This window comes from Astatotilapia calliptera, chromosome 18 (assembly GCF_900246225.1).
Source record: "Astatotilapia calliptera chromosome 18, fAstCal1.2, whole genome shotgun sequence".
NCBI classification, from domain to species: Eukaryota; Metazoa; Chordata; class Actinopteri; order Cichliformes; family Cichlidae; genus Astatotilapia; species Astatotilapia calliptera.
Window position 1 is genome coordinate 16,512,900 of NC_039319.1, and position 22,210 is coordinate 16,535,109.

General features: G+C 40.2%; 3 protein-coding genes across 6 annotated transcripts; all 3 read left to right on the forward strand.

Annotated features, from left to right (window-relative positions):
• Positions 1-2,225: 2,225 nt before the first annotated feature.
• On the forward strand, positions 2,226-13,195 carry prkacbb (protein kinase, cAMP-dependent, catalytic, beta b). 2 transcript variants are annotated; one of them, XM_026150818.1, is made up of 11 exons: positions 2,226-2,699; positions 6,089-6,097; positions 6,716-6,777; positions 6,856-6,984; positions 7,267-7,365; positions 7,463-7,545; positions 7,660-7,786; positions 7,876-7,971; positions 9,556-9,678; positions 9,819-9,983; positions 13,012-13,195. In XM_026150818.1, exons 1-11 carry the CDS (start codon positions 2,654-2,656, stop codon positions 13,135-13,137), a joined length of 1,065 nt encoding a protein of 354 aa, XP_026006603.1. In that variant the 5' UTR covers positions 2,226-2,653; the 3' UTR covers positions 13,138-13,195. The 2 variants fall into 2 exon arrangements, with proteins under 2 accessions (XP_026006603.1, XP_026006604.1); XM_026150819.1 differs by lacking the exon at positions 6,089-6,097 and having other exon boundaries at positions 2,228-2,699.
• Positions 13,196-14,744: 1,549 nt separating this feature from the next.
• exosc4 (exosome component 4) lies at positions 14,745-16,683 on the forward strand. The gene is made up of 3 exons (XM_026150820.1): positions 14,745-15,049; positions 15,858-16,064; positions 16,164-16,683. The coding sequence occupies exons 1-3, from the start codon at positions 14,879-14,881 to the stop codon at positions 16,521-16,523; spliced, it is 738 nt and encodes a 245-aa protein (XP_026006605.1). The 5' UTR covers positions 14,745-14,878; the 3' UTR covers positions 16,524-16,683.
• Positions 16,684-17,275: 592 nt separating this feature from the next.
• gpaa1 (glycosylphosphatidylinositol anchor attachment 1) lies at positions 17,276-21,989 on the forward strand. 3 transcript variants are annotated; one of them, XM_026150812.1, is made up of 13 exons: positions 17,276-17,450; positions 17,696-17,856; positions 17,951-18,130; positions 18,264-18,375; positions 18,491-18,638; positions 18,732-18,833; positions 18,927-19,123; positions 19,232-19,428; positions 19,537-19,690; positions 19,800-19,871; positions 19,963-20,159; positions 20,823-20,993; positions 21,086-21,989. In XM_026150812.1, exons 2-13 carry the CDS (start codon positions 17,783-17,785, stop codon positions 21,327-21,329), a joined length of 1,848 nt encoding a protein of 615 aa, XP_026006597.1. In that variant the 5' UTR covers positions 17,276-17,450; positions 17,696-17,782; the 3' UTR covers positions 21,330-21,989. The 3 variants fall into 3 exon arrangements, with proteins under 3 accessions (XP_026006597.1, XP_026006596.1, XP_026006598.1); XM_026150811.1 differs by having other exon boundaries at positions 17,736-17,856; XM_026150813.1 differs by having other exon boundaries at positions 17,736-17,856; positions 19,966-20,159.
• The last annotated feature ends 221 nt before the right edge of the window (positions 21,990-22,210 follow it).

The window sequence follows — 22,210 nt, forward strand, 5'->3', positions numbered from 1 at the left end:
AGATGTACTCATTTCTGATTTTGTCCATTCTAGTCAATGAAGATCTCCAGCTCAGCCTCTTGTCTTTTTGTCAGTACCACTGTCTACAAACCATTCATCATCGCTGGTCTCTCTACTATCTTCCCTTTCACTTCTGCTGCTATCTTTCTGTCACAAATCACCCCAGACACTCATCTCCACCCACTCCACCCAGCATTCACACTCTTTTTCTCCTCTCTTGTGAACTATCTGTTGCTATGTATGGTTGACCACCTGATGTATTCCAACCCCCACCTTGAACCTATTTTTCACCCCAACCACAGCAACATCACACACATAAAGACTTTTATCTAAAATTCACCCACTCACAGTCCAGTGGGTACATCAAGGACAACTCGGGATTCTGTATCTTGTTCACAGTTACTAATCCGCAGACCTTCTGATTGGTAGATGACCTGCCTACCACCTGAGCCACAGCTGCCCTAAACCGACCACACCACACATCTCACTTCTGTTACGCTGTCCTCACCTCCTACATCACCCTCACATACTTCTCTGCCGCTCCAGACTTCTTCCTGTAGTACCACAATTCCACCCTTGGCATTTTTCCTATATTAGAAAGTCCATATGAGACTCACGTTACCACAGGAAGATTCAGTAGTTACCAGAAGTTACCAATACTAAAAATTAAAACGGAATAAAACAAAAAAGAAATGCAGGAATTTTTTTCATTTGTCACCCTAAAGCCAAGCTGCACTGTGCCTCGCAAAAGCACAATGCACTTGCCTCCCTTCAGATCTGCAGGCAAAGAACAAAACCCTGACACAGATGTTACAGAGGGAAAAGAAGCAAGAAGATCAAGGAGGTCTTATACCATCTATCACATGGTATTGCCTGCGAGGCACATGTAGCTGAATGGAGCAAAGCGAGCCACATCTTGTCAGAAAAGAATGAGGCAGCTGCAGTGGTTGTAACTACAGGTATGCTTATTAAATTTGTACTTACAAAATAACTTATTATTGATTATTTACTGTTTGCAGTTCAGAAAAAGCTGTGATGATAGATTGGCAGACAAATAATTTCAATATTTTTATTAGAAACATTAATACTATGTTTTTAGTCTTGTATTTTTGTTTTGTGTTATGTTTTACTCTATTTCTTGCGGTATTTATGGTATTATTATTTTATTTATAAAATAAATACCCTGTCCTAATATGGGAATTTTGAGGAAGGTTTAAACTAGATTTTATAATACAAAAATTTATGAAGACAGCTTGGGGTGTCTAAATTAAGGTTTTTAAATCGCTTTAAAACTCCTTTATGTACCAAATCTTAGTTTGATAGAAAAACATACTTTACTCTAAGAAAGTTTTTAAACCTGAAATCTAGTCTGAAATGTTTTACAGATAGATAGAAATATAAAATTTAAAGTAGATTACAAACAGTCCTCTATGTACTTGACTAGTAAATAAATACAACCAAATCTGTAAAAATGTAAACGAAACGTTCTGCATATTTTATTTTATTTTATCTGTTTTCAGAGTATTTTATATCATTTATTTATTTATTTTTAATTTTTGTTATTTTATGTATGACAAATGCCAGAGACAAGATTTATAAAAATCACAAACAGAACTTTTTAAAAGCAGTTGACTTTCAGTCTATAGACAAAGGCCGTAGACTGAACAAATACCAAAATTCAGGATATTTCATATATATATATTTTTTTGTTTTGTTTTCCAAGTTCACAAAATCGTTTCACTGACTTTTTTTTGTTTAACTTACTTTACTTACTTTTTTGAAATTTACTTTGCACTTTTTTTTTTACATTTGTAGTTTTTATTATTTTTTCAGTTAAATAAAAACAAATCTAGTTTTAGTTTTTTGTCTACTTTCAGTTAACTATAAAAACCTTGGTTATTTTTGATAGAAAAACAACATGGTTTTAACATAATTTTCCCTTTCCTTTTCAGTTAAATCTAATAATGATAATATATGAGTTATTACTACTATATTTGTGATACTATATCTGTCTATCGCGTACTTGTCATGTATAAATCACACAGGCATACAAATAAACATTTGAAGCTGTGCAATGAACTTGTCAAAGCAGATGTGCAGCTGACATGGTGTAAGGGAACACTAATAGCGTTTGGCTCTGAACACACAAATGAAATAAAGACTCATTCCTCTAAAGTCAGACAAAAGAGCACTCTAACGGTATCCCACATCTGCGAAATACAATCGCCGCGATGCTCCAAAAACGCGGAAGCATGCCTGGTTTGGCATCTGCTCAGAGCCATCTGTGGCCAATCCAAGCCCCTGAGCGCTCCGTGAACGCAGCTGAGTGCTGGTGACGGTTCTCGGGAGCAGCTTAGTCAGAAACAGGAGTGACCGCTAGCTTCATGACAGCCGTGCAGACATCAGTGAACTAGCGGGAGCGGAACATCTTTCGCAGGGAAGAAGGAGCGGGAGAGACAGAGGGAGAGCGAGGGGGCAGCTGGAAGGAAAGGGGGCGGCTACTGGACGTTGCTTTCCTCGCCTTTTAAACCGAGTAAACACTTGCATCGATTTCGGGCTAGCCTCTTTTGAAGACCTCGAAAACATAAGCTGGAAGGTTAGCTAGCCGCCGCCATCTCTTCTCAGTCGGAGCGACCGCCGTGTCTTCCACACCATGGGGAACGCTGCCACCGCCAAGAAGGGCAACGAGCTAGAGAGCGGTGAGTGCGAGCTGTCGTTTGAACTCAGAAGTGTTATTGTGTTGCGTTTAGTCATCTCAACAAGATGCCACGAAGCAGCCAGCTAGCCTGTTATAACTAAAAACTGTTTAAACTACCAGCCAGAGTAAAGCAAGGGAGGGCCGTCCGTCCGTCATCGCCCCCCGCACATTCCCACATTGCACCGACGCTGAAAGCACTCTGCGTTTAGATAGAAAAATGAGCATGAAGTATTGTTTTTGTGGTTCTGCGTATATATATCCATTTTTTTAAAGTAGGGGGGCTACTGAAGGTAGCTATAGCGCCAAGAAGACCCCCGGATTGTTGTGGTTTTTTGGCATTCAGGGGGGTGGGGAAGGGGAGCTCTGGCAGTGTTAGGAGACTATTAAAGCCTGTTAAGTAGCCAGGAAAACAGTGCGTGTCTATTAATGGCTCTCTATGGTAATTTCAAATGTTAAAAAGGCGATTTGCATGCAAACTGGAGCACAAGAGAGCCTGGAAGAGCAGCTAGCCTGCTAACTTTAGCTTTAAGTGGTGGTGGTGGTAGTGGTGGGGGGATTAGCCCTCAGAAGGCCCCTGTCACTTCATTGCCTCTTGATGGTTGTAGCTTTCTAGGGCCTTCATACACTGACACACTCATCAGCGACTTGTATTTGTCTCATGTCAAAATCCCTGCTTAATGAGTAAAAATCCTGAGCCTTAGCATCACCTCGCCACCTCTTTTGTTGTGTCATCTCGAGCTTTATAATTCTTTGGCTCTTGCTGCATATTTGACTGCAGGCTTCTTCTCAACAATAACAACAGCAGCTAGTTGTACGAAGACAGAAAGTTTTCACAGATGGTCTTAAATCTGCGGCAATAAACCGCAGGCTCTTGGGTAATTGTTAAATAAATAGACAGTAAATTTTATCTGAAGGCAGCGTAGGATTGTTCCTGCCCCGGGCTCTTCACTGCCACATTTTATTCTGGGCTGCATAAACAGCAGCATGACCAAATATGGTGGAGAAATGACAAATGCCCTCTTTCCATTCATAAAGCCTGGACCTGCTGCCGTCTTCCCAGCATTAGGGCCGCACGCTCCCCAGAAAGCACACTTTAATCGTGTCACTCATTTGTTTAGAGTCCCTTTGCTAATCTTACTGTGGTAAAGGTCCATCAGGGCTCACTTCTCACACTCAGTGTCATTGACTGGAGCAGCTTGTCATCAGACCTTCGTCAGAGGATAAGGGGTATTACAAGCTTTGAAAGGTTTGACGTAGCTCAGACTAGGCCAGTGTTACTTTGTGCTCATATGCTTTTATGTGTGCAGCTGGTCATCATTGAGCATCCCCTTGCTCTTAAATAATAAAAAGAAATCCTCCTGTATTTGGCTACAAACAAAAACACGCCCAGTGCATTTTCTTACTCTTAAAAAAAACAACACAAAGCAGAGAACCATCTGTGTTGAGTTGTACACTGAGTTTGTTTAAGGTAATGCCACTTTATGATGCAGTGATTGCTGAGATTTATTGACCTGTAGAGAGACACCAGACAGGCCCTGTGCACAGTTCCAAGCAGACGTACTCAGGCAGATGGAGATGATCAGATCAGCTATATTATCTATACTGCCAAGCATTTCCGCTGAATGCAACTATGATCCCTAGATCCTGGGCCATAGCTAACTGTTAAACCCATTTAAGCTGACACTGTGCTCCGAGGGGCAGATTTGTCTGGAGTGTAGCCGCCCTGATAAGACGACCTGGTTACCCACAGAGCTGCACGTTACCTGTGTTTACTGTACATTGATGCAACAAGCTGGACCGGTTGGAAGAGCACTGACACGGTCACACTTGGACGGAGAGATTAAACACTTGCCATCATGACACCTGTTTTATATCACAGTGCGCGTGTACTGTAGTGTAACTGGATAAGCCAACATAACTCAACCATGTCTTGCTTGTGTGGAGTTTGGCATTGATCTCAGAAAGGGCTTGTCGACTGTGCTAACTTTACTCTATAGACACGCAGCATTGCAAAGAGTATTGAAGATTTAAACTGAACAAGCCTAAACCTCACAGTTTGTTTTTTCCAACCCCCGCACTGAATTAGACTTGAGACAGTATATTCCTCAAGTTTTTGATATAATTTTTAGATGCTTCATTTATTTCTCTAACAAGCTGGATATTTTCTTCTAATGTATTTGCAGACCTTGGAATTGGAATTTATGTTTAGTTTGTGATGGGTTATTTAAGCAAGGGTAAAAATATGTCTTTAACTTTGACCTCTGCAGTTTGGGGCATTATTTTCTTATTTTTAACAGATTAAAGTTTATAAAAGGTCATACTAGAGCTAAGAAAAGTAATTAAGAGAATAGATGATACAAGTTGGCAACAACAGAATATGCAGTGAAACGAAATTTGGTTTTGCAGCTCTACAGATGTTTTAGTTAAAAGTATAAAAATGCATATAAATGGTAACAAAAAACACAAAACGATAACAATAATCACTCAATAGTACAAAAATATTGCGCAGTGGTTCAGCAGGATAAGTGATGTTGCATCTGCAACAGCATCTGCTGTGAAAATGTGTAATGGATGATATACAAGGCACTGTTAAATGCAAATAAAATCTGTATGCTATGACTTGCCAGTCAATATATCCAATGGAAACTGAAAAACTGTATTATTTTCCCTCATAAAAATGCTTGTGTTGAACTTGATACCAACAGCACGCTTTAAAAAGTTGGTGAAGGAGGATGTTTACTGCTGTATTGTATCACCTCTTTGTTTTCACAGCCCAATGGAAGAGTTTGGGAACTAAGGAACTGCTGTTGTTTTGAAAGGGTGCTGGAAGTGACTCAGATTGCACGTGTCTGATTCTTAGAAACCAGAACCTCATTTGACAAAATCACTATACTCATGTTAAAGACAAAAACACCCAAATGTCTTGGTGTCCATAGAGTTTATCAACAAAAAGTTATTGCTAAAAACCTTCAATTCCGACATTGAGGTAGCCACTTGTTACTGTACCATAGCTGTTCTTTTTTCAGTGGGAGTGAAAAAAGAAAGAAGATGCTTTAAATAAAAAAAAGTTTGTAGTTCAGATTAGATTTGTAATGTTTTTATCTTTGCTACAGATGATCTTTTCAGGCTGATCTAGCACGCATGGCTGAATTTCTGATACAGCTTTTTTTTAAAACACCATAGTAGGCAGTCAGTCTCTTCTTCGATTCCTCACGTGACTCTCAGCTCTGTTTTCATTCCTGTTGCTTCTATTCACTACACATGCTCCATGTTTGTTGACGTGTTATACTTGTTTTTATGTACATGAACTCTATATTTCTCTCTGTCTTCTCTTTTCTATCACGTCATCCGTGTGGGTGATTGTTCCTGAAAAACCTTGGTGATCAATAGAGACCTTTGGTATGCTAAATTCCTCCAAAGATGACCAGAATGGCAAACAGAATTGGTCTTATTGTGAAAACCTGCTAGACGTGCTTGCTTTTTACTTTGTCCTGCTTTGAAAATAATTCAGTGTTTTTTGTTATCTGCATTCTCTCAATCTGGATATCTGCTGTGTGTCCCATACATTGGTTTGTTTATGCTTACCATTTTATGCTTTGTTTGGTAGCCTTCCCACAAACTCCTTGTAAGTGATGCACAAGATGCTCAGATACACTTTTCCCTCTCATTTCTGAGTGCTGTGGTCCTCTTACCGTTTTTAGTAAGGCTACAAAATAACAGAGAACGTTCTGAGTGTCTTGGAATGCATCACTAGTCTGCTTGTTGTGGATGTTGCTGTCTTGTGTTTGTATTTTGTCCCCCTCTTTAAACTAAAGTATGTGATACTTTTAATATATGTTTTAATTCATATCCAGATGAGAGTTGATTGCCCGTATTGTTCTCCTCATTTGTTCCTTTCCCTTCTATAACAATGCCCTTCGTTCTTTTTGCCAAATATAACTTTTGTACTCATAAGCCAAGCTCTTTTGGCATAAAGAAGTGTGTGCTGACCGCCTGTCTGTGCTCTTTATCTTTTAGTTAAAGAGTTTCTAGCCAAAGCCAAAGAAGATTTCTTACGGAAATGGGAATGCCCACCACAGGTCAGAATCTCGAAAAGTTGAACTCGCTATTTAAAGACTTGGCACACGAAGCAGGCTAACATAATGTTGTTTCAACAGAGCACGACGTGCCTAGATGACTTTGACAGATTAAAGACGCTGGGTACCGGCTCGTTCGGTAGAGTCATGCTGGTGAAGCACAAAGGAACAGAGCAATACTTCGCCATGAAAATACTGGACAAGCAGAAGGTCAGTGGCAACACTGTCAAACAGACAGTAGTGTTGACATAAGCGGGAACCACGCATGACGATGAAAGTGAGGTGGCGCTAAACACATCCAACAAATGGCTGCTAATCTTCTTAAAAAAATGACATTATAACCTGTTCTTGTTGTATTAAAAGGGTTACTGGGGGACACAAGTAAAATAAATTATAACTAAAAGCTGCCTTTGCTTTCAGTGTTCAGCCGTGTCTGTTGCTAATGTTAGTGAGATTTGCCCGGCAAGGTCATCTTATCTCTTTATCTGTCAGGTGGTGAAACTCAAGCAAATAGAACACACATTAAATGAGAAGAGGATATTACAGGCAGTGAGCTTCCCCTTTCTCGTCAAACTTGAGTACGCATTTAAGGTACAGTATGATTTTTGGCATTATATAATTAAAATTCCTTTATTTGAGTCTCAGTAAAATTAAAGTGTGTTTTTTGGCCCCTCCCCTCTTGTTTTAGGACAACTCCAATTTGTACATGGTAATGGAGTATGTTCCAGGTGGTGAGATGTTCTCACACCTAAGACGAATTGGAAGGTTCAGGTTAGTTTTCGTCTGCAGTCTCCTGCGGTTTTGATTCGTCATATAGATTTTCTGATATTACTCGCGCGTGTTTGTTTACGACTCTAAACAGAATTATCTCTTCTTCCGTTCCAGTGAACCACATGCGCGGTTTTATGCCGCCCAGATAGTGCTGACATTTGAATACCTCCATTCACTAGATCTCATATACAGAGATCTGAAACCCGAGAATCTTCTCATTGACCACCACGGCTACATTCAGGTGAGCCAGAACGCAGATCAATACACAATTCTGCTGTGTTTTCTGTGTGTCCACACTTGCTGAATAAACAATGTGCGACTGACTTCCAGGTGACAGATTTTGGATTTGCTAAGCGGGTAAAAGGCAGGACATGGACGTTGTGTGGGACACCGGAGTACCTGGCTCCGGAAATCATACTCAGCAAAGTATGGACGTCATTTTGTAACTTTATTTTTTCATTACTTTTCTGCACTGCATCAAAGCATTTTTTCTTACTTTAGTCATTATTTGATTAATATTGAAAATCAGCGATGCCACACAGAAATGTTGAAGCAAAATAACATCAAGAATTGTGTGACTACATAGGAAGAAAAGGTTTACAGCTTATCTTTTAAACAGCTTGTCTGTAGGACTGCAAGCAACCTCATCACTGGTTCCTTTCTAGACATGTAGGTGAGCTTTAAGTGTCCGCTGCAGCTCAATGGAAGTGGACCTCCTGCCTGTGTAAATAAGAAGGGCACATTCTAACAACACAAAACTTTTAGTTATAGGTGATACAGTAATAAAAACTCCCGGGCAACTTTAGGTACAGATCTCCATTTGGCTTCAGAACTGACTGAATTCTTCATTTTATATAGATTCTGTTCTCATAAAGGGATGGACATGGTCAGCAACAATACTCTGTGATGTTTAAATGATGCTCAATTGGTACTCGGGCTCAAAGTGTGCCAAAGAAATATCCCCCACATCATTACACCACCACCAGCAGCCGGATATATGCTTTCATGTTGTTTTCACTAAAACCTGACCAAACTTTGGAGCAGAAATCGAGACTCATCAGACCAGGCAACATTTTTCCATCTGCTATTATTGAGTTTTGGTGAACCGGTGTGATTTATAGCCTCAGTTTCTTGTTCTTAGCTGACAGGAGTGGCACCAGGTGTCCTCTTCTGCTGTTATAGCCAATCTGCTTCAAGGTTCAGTGAGTTTTGAATGCAGTTGCTGTTGACCTCTCATTCTCTTCTGGCCTTTGGCATCAACAAGACATTTTTACACAGAGAACTGCTGCTTTCTGCATAGTTTCCCTTTGTCAAACCATTCTCTGTAAACCCTAGAGTTGGTTGTGTGGGATAATCCCAGCAGATCAGTTTCTCAAATCCTCAGACCAGCCTGCCTGGCACCAACAACTATATTAAGGTCTAAGTCACTTAAAACACCCTTCTTTCCCATTCTGATGCTCAGTTTGAACTTCAGTAGGTTGTCCTGACCGTGCATAAATGAATTGAGATGTGCAGTATGATTGGGTGATTAAACATTTGCGTTAATTGCGTTTATGAGTACAGTTTCATTTCTGCTAATGGATGCTTGTAAAGCCTAAACACTGGTCTGTAGATGAGTCATATTTTACAAAAGTTTCTATGACCAAAAAATAAAATCATCATTAAAAGAAAAGAACTGTTGCAGGAATTTATCTAGAGAGGGAACAGAATTGTCTGTGCTTGCTATACAAATGTCTTATTTCTATATACAAAGTTCCAGTTTTCTAACTGCAGGTCAGAGTAAAATTAGTGGTGACGTGCAGATTCTTACAATGCAACTAACCAAAGCTCCTCAGTGTTATTATCCAAGTGCAGCTGCGGGAGCCATTTGGAAGTTTTCTCAAGTGATAAATTATAATGAGAAAGTCTTAAATGTCTTAAAAACAGCCTACTTTTTCTCCACTTATATACTAGAAGTGTTTTTCTTCTTGTGTGTTTCTGTTACATTAACATGTGTTATGTTCATTTTAGGGCTATAACAAAGCTGTGGATTGGTGGGCCCTTGGAGTCCTCATCTATGAAATGGCAGCTGGCTACCCTCCTTTCTTTGCAGATCAGCCTATTCAGATCTATGAGAAGATTGTGTCTGGAAAGGTAAGAAGCTGCTTCTTTTGGAAATGCAAACATGATGGCATGAGGAGCAACGGTCATGCATGATAGCTAAGTTAAATTAAATGTGCACGATTAACGATTAACTACTAGAAATGAAATCCTAACACTTGTGGCCTTTTCAGGTTCGGTTCCCGTCTCACTTCAGCTCCGATTTAAAGGACCTGTTGAGAAACCTGCTGCAGGTGGATCTGACCAAACGCTACGGCAACTTGAAGAATGGAGTCAATGACATCAAAGGACACAAATGGTTCGCCACAACAGACTGGATCGCAATTTATGAGAGAAAGGCAAGATACCAAACACACATTAAAGTGACACCATACAGAATTAGCTCGTAGAGTTAATTACATATCGATTTACACCCATACTTATTTATTTATTTTCTAGAAAGTTTCTAAATACTCTTCAATCAGTTTTACTACACGGTCCTTTCTGATTGTCGTTACTGTTGCATGCACAGTATTTACTTAATATATTTATTTTATTTTTTAACTGGCCAGTAAAGGTGTGGGGTTTTTTCACTTGGAAATCACCCAGCTTTACTGCACATGGTGCCACATGCCAGTTTGCAGGCGTGACAGTGATAATGGACTGTTTGGATAAATCTAATTAGTTATTTAGCTTGGGCTTAAATCTTATAGACTTCCTTTAGTTTAGCTTAATATGGAATCATTATGGGTTTTTTTTTATTAACTTTGTTTTTGCACTCTACCTGTGATTTGCTATAAGATGAAAATAAGCAGCGTTCTCTGTTCAAGTTAGTCCAGTAAAACTCCAGAGTAGTTCCTCATGAGCAGAATTGCTTCCTGGGGTTTTATGAAGTAAAAGTAAGATAAAGAGCTGCAAAAAGGAAGAGAAGCCATTTTGTATTTACAGTGAAGTTGGAACCTTTTCTTTGTGGACAGTTGCCTTTAGTATATTGCTGTATGACAGTGTTAGAATGTAATATCTTGGGCCAATCACTGTGTAGTCTCACTGTAAGTTGGCGGGCACCCATGCTGAGATTTTATAAAGTCCCAGTGAACAAATATCCTATTTGAATATTCTAGTCCAGCTCATATAAGCATATTTTGTTATATTTGCAGAGGTCCTTTCTTCTCTTTGATCATTTTGTTTTAATATGTATTTTCAGGATGGAATAATTATGGAAAAAAGTAGACATCTGACTACGACGAAATGATCAGATTAATTGTATAACATTTGTTTCTGGATCCTGGCTAATGTCACATGCTTCTGCGTGTAAGGTTATTCTCTGACATGTAGTAAATCCAGAGCAGAGGGAGTTGAACGGGCAACTCTGAAAAAATGCCACAGTTTTTGTATTTAAGATATACACGTTGTGTTGTACTGAGTGCATCTTTGAAAGTAGTGTTCAGTAAGTGATGTATTGAAGCATTACAGATGCAACTCTGCTGTTTGAGAAAATCATCCAATCACAGTTTGTCTTTAGTCTCAGTTATGTGTATTATGTATTTGAATAAGCTGCAATCATATGACTTCTGTTAAATAATGGGTAAAATTAATGTACAAACACAGTACAAAGAGCAAGTTAAAAGAAAGTTAAATATAGATCATATAAATTATATTAATTTTATCAAGGATAATGCTTTGTCCGAAGAGGTCAAATATACAATGTTTGCCAGATGGCTAATTTTTAACTGTTGTCCACAAGCCAGATGTAAACAAACAAATAAAACATACTGAATGACTAAATTCAGTGCATCATTTAGAAGAAAAATAAATATTTATAAAAATTAAAGTAGAACTTAACGCATAGTTGAGTCAGCGACTTTTAGCTTTTCTAAAAATTTTCTAAAATTCCTGTTAATTAAAACATCTTTGCAGACAAATATTTCAGTGACCTAAGCTTGGAGTACAAAGTGCCCGACAGCTGTGAGATCATTTGCCATTTCCCCTGCAACGTTTTGCATACAGGGCAGGTATTACCACTTTGGAAAAATAATTGCGTTGGGGATAACGGCTCTTTTGTCGATCATTTTCCAGAAGCCTACATTACTCACCCTGTTTTTTTTAAACTCTCATATCTTTGGTTAAATTAATGTGGCTACTTTTTTGATTTCAGCGTGTCTTTGTGAGACAGACGGATACGCATACGAAGGCGTTGCATTGGCTTATTTTTACAAACGTCTGAGTTGATGTTGGAAAATTCTTGTTAGCAGCCATTGCATTGTTTTTCCTTAGCCTTCATGCATTAATTATCCTGCAGTTTGTGATGTGTTTTCAATAAGGTACTTGTGCTGCTTTGTGGCACAGACATAATATGACTTGGCTGACGTTGCTTGCCCTACATCCAAAGTATTTCCAAACTATGAATGATGATCCGCTTCTAGGGACAAGCTCCACGTCGTGCTGCGCCAGACATTTAAATTTTGTTTCGATGGCTGTTACCTGGAGTATATCACCCCAGTCAAGTGCTTTCAGGAAATGTGATGCTGAACAGTTATGGGAAGTCAAATTCTCAAATGATTGAGATTAAAATTTGAGTCATTGTGCAGCCCTAGTTAAAATGTAGCTATACAAAATCCTGTTAAATTAGAGGGGACAAAGATGAAAGTACAAGCGATACCAGAGGTACCCATTAACCTGTAACATATTTGATACATACAGTTTTTCATCATCTTTGATTCTGCTCTTTTGGGTTTTTCTTCTCCCATAAAACCTAAATAAATTGGACAACACACTTTTAAACGATAAATTGCAAAAATTGTCAGAAGATTCAATGAACAAATTCTCTGAATGATTTCTTGGTTAGGGCTTTAAAGGGTTAACTCTTTGCTATGCATCAGCTGGTTTGTACAGTGTGTGTCTGATTATGTATGAAGGCACAAGTGTCTATATCTGTGGTGTGGAAGCTCTTCAGATCAGATGCTTTGAAGATGATTTTTAAGATGGGATTAAGATGTCTAATCAAAGGATTCATGCTTTTGTGCTTTGTTGTACTCATAGGACGTGAATAAAGTAGTTTTAGGAATGAAAAGCAGACTTTAGAGGGAAATTTAGATGTGTGTGCTCTCGTATCTGCACATCTGGTGAATTGTTACACAAACTGCAGAGTTGACAGTTTTTGTTAAGTTATTAAAAACTGCCTCCATTGTAAAGGGAGAGGCTTCAGACACTAGCTATCTGACAGGCACATCATTTAAGTTGACAGCATTCGGGGTTTGCCAGGACAACAGATGCTGTCTACATTCACTGTAATACAATACAGTCTTGCCTGCTCTACTGACAAGCCAGTGTAGGCATAAATATAATATAATCTCACCCAGTAAAACAAGTCCTTCTGTTCTTCTGCAGGTTGAAGCTCCATTCATACCAAAGTGTAGAGGCCCGGGGGACACCAGCAACTTCGACGACTACGAGGAGGAGGAAATCCGTGTTTCTTTAACGGAAAAATGCGCAAAGGAGTTCGCAGAGTTTTAGGACGTGAGAACATGGATATATCAGGGAAAATAAGGGGATCTTTGCACTCTTCTGAAGACTTGGGATGGAGCAGAGACCATCTTTTTCAGATCTACTACATAGTCCCTTCATTCCACAAGGCTGAATGAGGTCGCCATGATCCTTGGGTGCCGATAACCTGTCACCGTCACGTACACCTGCATATTAAAGCAGACACATCACTTTTCTCTTTCTTTCTTTTGTTTTTTTTTTTTTTTTTTTTTGTACTTATCCATTTTTTTTTACTTTGAAGCAGTTAGTCTTGGATGTTGTTATCCCCTATAAAAATGTGATATTTTTCAATTTATGAGGAAAAACTGACAGTGGCCAATAATGATACACACGTTTTGGGTTGTAGGGATTCCCGTCCAGTTGTCAGCAATGTAAATTAAGAGTGTCCATCACATTTAGATTTTGTCTTAGGTGCAAATCTGTCCAGACATTTGACAACTTTGACTGATTAAAGGATGACCAAATGGGAAAACGCTAAGTGACACAAGAAGAGAGGTCCTTTCCATTCTTTGCTTTAAGCCTTAGAGAGCCAAATCCTTAGATGAGCCCCCCTCACCCCCATGTTCACTGTCTCCTTTGTATCGTGACCCAGGCACAGCAAGCCATGCAGAAAATGACAAACCTTGTTACATTAGTAAAAATGTAAAATCCACTTGTTTGTTTGATCTGCTTGGGTCCGCTAGTTACATGTAAAGTTTGATATGTTCCAATATTTTGTCGCTGTGTCAAACATTATAGTCATATTGTTCCCATCGGGCCTGCTTATAAAGACCCTCATTACAAGTCTGTGGAACAACGTGACCTTGGTAAAAGGGAGTAAAGAGAAATCCTTTTAGGATTTTAACTTTTATGTAAAGCTGAGAGGGTCAGTGTGAATAGTGTTGCATCTCCGCGCCTCAACATTTAGTGAACCTTAAAAAAAAAAAAAAGAAGTATAATGTACTCAATGAAAGATGTTTTAAAATCTTTGAACAGGAATGCATAAAAAGGATATTTACCATATTCTCCCTGTTATCGCCCCAAAGAGATTCTTTATTTCATTCTTGTCAAAGAATGTAGATTTGCAACTTATAGGTATGCATATTTGAAAGCTTGATTTCAGTTTTCCTCACAATACACTGGCTAAAATGAAGACTGCTCCTTTGTATCACATGTAACCCTGTTATTGTTAAGCTCATTACATCATACGTATATGCATTGTTTCATATATGTTTTTATTTATACACATTAGAGATGCTAATAAATTTTATTTTTAAAAGTGTTGGAATTTTCTTGCACCCTTTCTTCCATTGTGGATTGCGGATCCTACTGTGTGATCTGGGTAGTAACAAAAGTCCAGAGGCCTCAAGAGAAGATATTTTATTTTAGACGTTTTGAGCAAGTTTGTATCACAATCGTCACAATGAGCACGGATTCCTGATTTGGCATCTTGGTATGAACAACTTGGACCACAGCAGTGTATATAAAAGATGACCATAGCCACCAGTGACGTGAAACCAGAGTATTAAACACAATGAAAACGGTTTACTGTGGATACTAACTGTGCTTCTCATGGTTTCCGTTCTGCCTGGTTTTCTTTTCCGGAAGTTGTCGTTCGGTTTGGACCTATGCTGTTGCCGTATTTCTATTAGGTACTCGGCGTATGGGTAATGTAGTGTAGCAGGAGACACGTGGGACGCTGCGTTGCCGTTCATTCGAAGTTTACGGAAACATGGCGGGCCTGGAACTGCTGTCTGATCAAGGATACCGTTTAGATGGAAGGAAAGCCACCGAGCTGCGGAAGCTTCAGGCCCGTATGGGTGTGTTCACTCAGGCCGACGGCTCTGCGTATTTAGAGCAGGGGAACACCAAAGCTCTGGCCGTGGTGTACGGTCCCCACGAAGTAAGTGCCGCGGATGGAGGAGAGGGTTAGTGGGGATAAACAATAAAATGCATTTGATTATGGTCATCACACCAGTAACATAAAGTCGCCACATTTTGATATAATATAGTGTAAATACCTGAGAAAGGGGCATTTTCAGCGAGACCCTTTGCTTGTAGCAGTACTTGCACAGTGTGGTATCATTATTAAATTATTGCTCAAAGCAGACGGGATGTGTAGTAAGTTTTATATAAGGCTCAACAGCATGAAGTATGAATTGAAATCAAAGTTATGATAGCATATACATTCTCTACACTTGTTGTTGAATTCATACCTTGTTTAATGGTATGAATTCAACAACACTTTTCCACTTGAGTTTTTTAGTCCATATTGAGATAATAGCATCACACAGTGGCTGTTGATTTGTTGGTTGCACATCCATAATATTAATCTCCTGTTACGCCACATCCTAAAGGTGCTCCTTTGGAATGAGACATGGTAATTGTAGAGGTCATTTGAGAATATTAAAGAAACCTGTTTGAGGTGTGTGACGTGGGGTGCTATCCTGCTGGAAGCAAACATCCCAAGATGTGATCATAAAGGGATGAACACAGTCAGCAACAATAATCAGGTTGACTCTGTGCAAATGATACGTTTATATTCCATTTGTGTTAACAAGCCGTCGAACAAGTGCACCAAAAAATGTGTCCAGTTGGTGTATATTGCAGCATTTATTTATGTTGGGTGCAGTTAACATTGTTCCAGTGTGTAAGCACAGTAACGTCCAGTCCAAGCTGTACATCAGTTCTTACCTGTCGTTTTCCTCCAGATGCGAGGTTCTCGAAGTCGGACTCTTCATGATCGAGCAGTTATCAACTGCCAGTATAGCATGGCCACGTTCAGCACAGCGGAGAGGAAGAGACGACCACATGGAGACCGCAAATCCACTGAGATGAGCCTCCACCTGAAGCAGACGTTTGAGGCTGCTGTGATGACCCAGCTGTACCCTCGATCTCAAATTGATATCTATGTCAAGGTTCGTGTTGGACTGACGCTTCATCTGGTGAGAGGTATTATTGCAGAAATAGATTTTTTTGTAATTGTTCACAAGCACGTTTCCATCGTCTTTCAACAGATTCTGCAGTCAGACGGAGGGAATTACAGCGTGTGCGTGAATGCTGCCACATTGGCAGTGATTGACGCTGGCATCCCCATGCGGGACTATGTGTGTGCCTGCACTGTGGGGTTTGTGGATGAGACCCCCCTTGCTGACCTGTGCTACGCAGAGGAAAATGGAGGCGTGAGCTCATTGGCTTTAGCGCTTCTGCCCCGAGGTGGACAGATCGCTCTGCTGCAGATGGATGCCAGACTGCATCAGGATCACCTCGAGACTCTGATTGAGGCTGCAATGACTGCTTGTAAAGGTGTGAGCAAAGTGCTGGATGAGGTGGTGAGGCAGCATCTTCAAGAAGCCTCGGTGCTCACCGGAGAGTGACGTGGGACGGCAGCGGGAACATGTGGATTCCAAGTGCAGCTTGAAAGTGTTATTGGACTTTAAATATTTACAAATGATATTAACCTTTAATTCATTTATATCAGTCACTGAATACTTTTGTATGAATGTGATAAATGTAATAATAAATATGTTAGTCATGCATCGTTTCCTTATTGGTTGTTTATTTATGAGGGAGGTATTCAAACTTGTCTACTTATATGACATCTGCTCCTGCAGCTTCACCTCTCCACCTGCCATTAAAACACGTATCCTCTCTTGTTTCTACTGACCTTCTCTCCAGGACACACCTCCATCACTCCCGGTTATCTTCCCCACCTGCTCCCTACTGTCTACGATGGAAGCTTGTTTGTCCAACTCCATTTTTTTTTTTTTTTTTTTTGCGATTTTAACCTTTTCTCAAAAGTTTAAGTTACTAAGTTCTTGAAATTTTGTCTTACTTCTGAGCTCACACATTTTGAGATGCTATATATATATATATATATATATATATATATATATTTCCACTGGCAAGCTACCACAAGCTACCACATTGATGTTCTACATTTTATAGCAATAAATAATAATTAAAAAAAAACTAAGTTTAGATGTTTAAAACTAAATAAACGCGTAAACTCACACGCTAAATGAAAACTACGAGCTTTAGGCATTTAAGAAAAATTTTATGGGAAGTTTTAAACATGTACCTTAAAATAACGATGGAACAGGTTATTGGTTATTCATCGAGTATTTTCAATATTTCTTTGTGTCGTTTTATTTTGTTTTACTTTCTTTTATTTTTAACTTGGTTGAGCGGAAGTCGGTGCGCCGCAGTAATGTTCCCGCAGGAACAAGGAAATCGAAAACGTCCAGCAGCGGCTTCTGCGATAAAGCCCCACTTCTGAAGGTGGATGTGACCAGTGGACACAGGTGGGTTTTTCATATACATTCTGCAAAATAATACAAAGTTATTGTTAAACATCTTAAAAACGCGTTTACAGGGTATAGCGGGTTTAAACATTTACCATTTAGCGAAATCGTCCTGGCTAACCTCAGCTGTCAGTAGATGCTCTGACAATGGATCCCAGGAAGCAATTTCTTAGCTCGATATAAAGGCGTGATTACCGCAGCGTCGAATGGTCATAAATGTCTTCATATCGATGTTTATTCCTCAGCGGCAGCTATCCTGACGGATTGTTAGTGTGTTTCCTTCAGGATCCGCCAGTAAACCCAGGCTTTGGAGTAACGTTACAGCTGATAATATGGGGCTGCTATCTGACCCAAACAGAAGACGGGCTTTGATCAGCATGCTGACTCGCCTCAATGCCCCAATCTGGTGAGCTTTAGTCAGTGCGAACCGTCTGCCTACTTTCGTTTAGCTCTCTCTCTCTCTCTCTCTCTCTATTAATATTACTTCTGTCTTGTTTTAGTGTGGTCTGCTACTTTGCCGGTGTGGCTTGGTTCATGGGTTTGGCCTTTGAGCCGTTCACTCTGCGGACATACATGTCAGAGAATGCCATGGGCTCTACCATGGTGGAGGAGCGCTTTCCAGCTGGGGAGAGAGCGCTGGCCACAGGGAGGGAGTTTGCAGCCCATAAGAAGAAAGTTGGGTAAGGTTTACTATAAGCTTGTGGGTCTTTATGCAGTTTGTTCCTAGTTTTTTGTTGTTTTTTCAAACTCAAGTCTAGGTAGAAGTCTGATCGTTTTTAGTGTAATCTTGTTTGACTATTTGCTTCTCTGCAGTGGGATGCCAGTGGACTGGCTTGTGAAGAATATGCAGGATCGAGGACTGGAAGTGTTTACTCAGAGCTTCTCTCGCACACTACCCTTCCCTGATGAAAACAAAGAGCGATATGTACGTTTATCGTGGAAAACTGATTTTGTTCTCAGCAAGAGACAGACTGGTGTTTGCATAATCTTTATGAATATTTCATGACTTTGTTTTTGGTGCTGTCTCCTCTTCTTGGCAGATTGTAAAAGGCACAAATGTATATGGTATCCTTCGAGCTCCTAGAGCTCCACGAACTGAAGCCTTGGTGCTGAGTGCTCCCTGCAGCCCAGGTGATAACAACAACCAGGCTGTGGGACTGCTTCTCGGCTTGGCTCAGTACTTCAGAAGTGAGTACAACACTCATTCCCCTCTCCTCCTCCACAATTTGAATGATGCTGCAGTTGCTTTTCTTGGTTTAATGAATGTTGTTTTTTTAATAGATCAGATTTACTGGGCAAAGGACATCATCTTCCTTGTCAATGAGCATGATTTGATTGGTATGCAGGCCTGGTTGGAGGGCTACCATCACACCAACACTACAGGTGATCAAACACGTGTATCTAGTTACAGTACAGTAAAATAAAGGAAAGAGATGTACAACTAAGTTAACTTTACTGCTGAAATGGTTCATCCAGGTATGTCGTGGTCTCCATTACAAGGCCGTGGCGGATCAATTCAGGCAGCACTGTCCCTGGAGCTTAGCAGTGATGTCATCACCAGTTTGGACCTGGTACTGGAAGGCCTCAATGGCCAGTTACCCAACCTGGACTTAGCAAACCTCTTCTATGCCTTTTGTCAGAAGATAGGAGTTCTTTGCACCATCCAGGGCAAGGTAAATGCTTATAAACAGACGCACTCTGCTCTGTGCATGGTTAGCAGAGTGCTAAGATTATGTGTTGGAGAGTCGTTATGTAGCTTTTCTTTGTGGATGTGTTTACAGCTGCAAAGGAACGATTGGGATAGCGTGTCAGGGTACAACCACGCTGTGCAGACTATGATGCTGATGGTGATGAAGCAGGCCAGTGGGCGGCCCTGGGGAGACCACGGCCTGTTTCTGCGCTACCACATCGAAGCTGCAACCATCAAGGGTGTCAACAGCTTCCGGCAGTACAAGACTGACGCCACTACCATCGGCAGGTCAGAGATGGTGTATACTGATTTTGTTTATATTTAAGGCTTTTATGTTCTGCTTGTAATTTGACACTTTTATGATCTTTTTTTTTTGTCTAAATGAATGTCCTGCAGGCTGCTGGAAGGAATGTATCGTAAGCTGAATAACCTCCTGGAGCGCCTGCACCAGTCCTACTTCTTCTACCTCATGCCGTCACTCTCTCACTTTGTCTCTATTGGATACTACATGCCAGCCTTCGGCCTGCTCGCCGTTATTCTGCTGCTTCGTGTATCCTGAAATAAAAATGAAATGAAATGTATAAAAGAAACCTAATAACAGCTGAGAGCAGGGTGGGAACAAATTCAACCTTCAGTTTTTTTCCTTGACTGTAATACAGGCATTAGACTTGTGGGTTCAACTCAATACTCCACCATCGACAACAGAGGATGGAGTTGCTGACATTGATCAGGTTAGACACACGTGCTAAGACAAACTCATCAAAACTGAACCTGAATTTTGCTGGTTAAGCAACACTTTAATAAAAATCTGCTTCCTTCCAGCAGTCCAGTCCAGGAGTGCTGTCGGTGTTGACTCCTCTGGTGATCAGCCACCTGACAGGAGTTGCTCTGTACGCGCTGCCGATCCGTTTTCAGGAGACTGCTGTCGAACATTTCCCTGTGTCTGAGACCGAGGCTGTGGTTCTGACAGCAATTGCTATTTACACAGCAGGCCTGGCGTTGCCGCATAACACACACAGGTACTACATTGTGTGTGTGTGTGTGTGTGTGTGTGTGTGTGTAAATAGATTTTCCTTGTTTATTTCCTTGTACATTTTATTAAATACACCTGTCCTACTGCTTGTTAACCCAAATATTTAATCAATCAATCAGATGATAGTAAGAAGTGGTTTGTCTGAGTATTTCACAAACTGCCCACACAACAATCTCTAGGGTTTACAGAGAATGATCAGAAAAAGAGAGAAAAATATCCAGTGAGCGACAGTTCCTGATGTCAGAGTAGAGTGACTCGAGGAGGGCAAAACATTAATGTACAAACTATGAAACTGAGTTTTCAGTATGAGCACAAATTCAAATCATTCAGGGTTCTCACACTGAGTTATGTATGCATCAGTGCACACACTTAAGAGACATCCACATAGGAAGTGATTTCAAAGTGACCAGAAACCACAGAAAGTCAGTAGCACTTGGTAACTTTAAGTTAAAAAGGGGACGGCGACGTAAAATCTGTGGGGCCCGAATGAGTCGATCAACTAAAGTGAGCTTCCTGTGTGGATTACCCCTCAAAGTTCAGTACATAAAGTTAAATTGTAAACATGTCAAAACATAACTTTTAGTTGATTATCAGACAATGGCTAACTTGACGCAGGAGATTAAGTGAGCTGTTGTGTTGTTTGTTGCAGACTGCTGTCGGGGGAGGGCACGGAGCAGGGCTGGAGAGTGCTGAAGCTCGTCGCGGTGCTGTACCTGGCTGTGCTGCTGGGCTGCACTGCCCTCATCAACTTCTCCTTAGGCTTCATTCTGGCTCTCACTCTGGTGCCCTTAGCTGCCTTTGTCACACCCCACGTTCCAAAGTAAACACCTGCACAGACACTTTGGCCTTCATAGCCCTCTATCACTATACAGAACTAAAACTGCTGCTGTTCTGCTCTTTTTCTCTCTCCAGGGTTTTGTCAGCGTTCATCTTGGTCATCCTCAGCCCAGCTTGCACGCTCCTGTTTTCAGTCTTTTTCTTTCAAGAGCTGCAAGACATGCCTGTCAGCTTCCAAGATGGCTGGTTGCTGTATCTATCAGTCATTTCACAGGGGATCCTGGACCACTCCCTGTACGGATCTTTAGTCTACCCACTCATAGCATTGCTGGTTTATCCATGCTGGCTGCTTTTCTGGAACATCCTCTTCTGGAAGTAGCCCACAGGTCCACTGAAGGGTCTCGTGAGTGCGACCGCCCTCCGAAATGTACTCAGGTCTGTCATTGCTGGGTGAATGTGAAGAATTACCAGTTGAATCCACTGGAGAGGAAAAAACAATGTACTGTAGTTGCCTTGGAGAAGACGCAGCAACTCCAACTCCATGTTTGGACATTTGGTTATTACGTTTACTCAAAATATTTCAGACTTTAAACATCAGAGGCATTTCTGAGTCACCAAAAACTATTTGAAAGTGAGCAAAATGAACTGATTTCTACTTAACATCAGTCTTAGAATTACACAGTATAGCTGCATGAAGGGGATGAGTTTCCCCAATAACTATAAAAGTCACCGTTGGGTTGATTTGTGTAAAAGGAGATTTTGATTAAAGAATTTTTTGGGGATTTCTTCTAAAGGTTTTTTGGGGGGATACATAAAGAACAATACAGTTTTTTTTATTAATCATACAGGATGCTAAACATTGACTCGGTACCAACATATAAAACAGTGATATAATGGTAGAAACCACTTTGGCCGTCTGCCTCTTTTTAAAATGTTTGTCTGCATTGGAACAAGCCATCACTACATCTAATATTTTTATACTTGTTGAAATTTTGGTTTGTGTTTATTTCATATTTATGGCTGCCAAAAATAAAATACATTTTGACACCTTCCTGTATTATCACTGCACATACGTACATCTTATTTACTGCGGCAAATACATAAAAACGTTCCATTAGGACAGGGGTGTTCACGAATTTGATATCATTTACCGTGTCACAGAATTATTTAACATTAATCTGTAATATAATAAACATGGATGAAAAATAGTTTTTTTTAGTGTAGAAAAACACAAAAAAAGAGTGAAATGACACTTTTCCT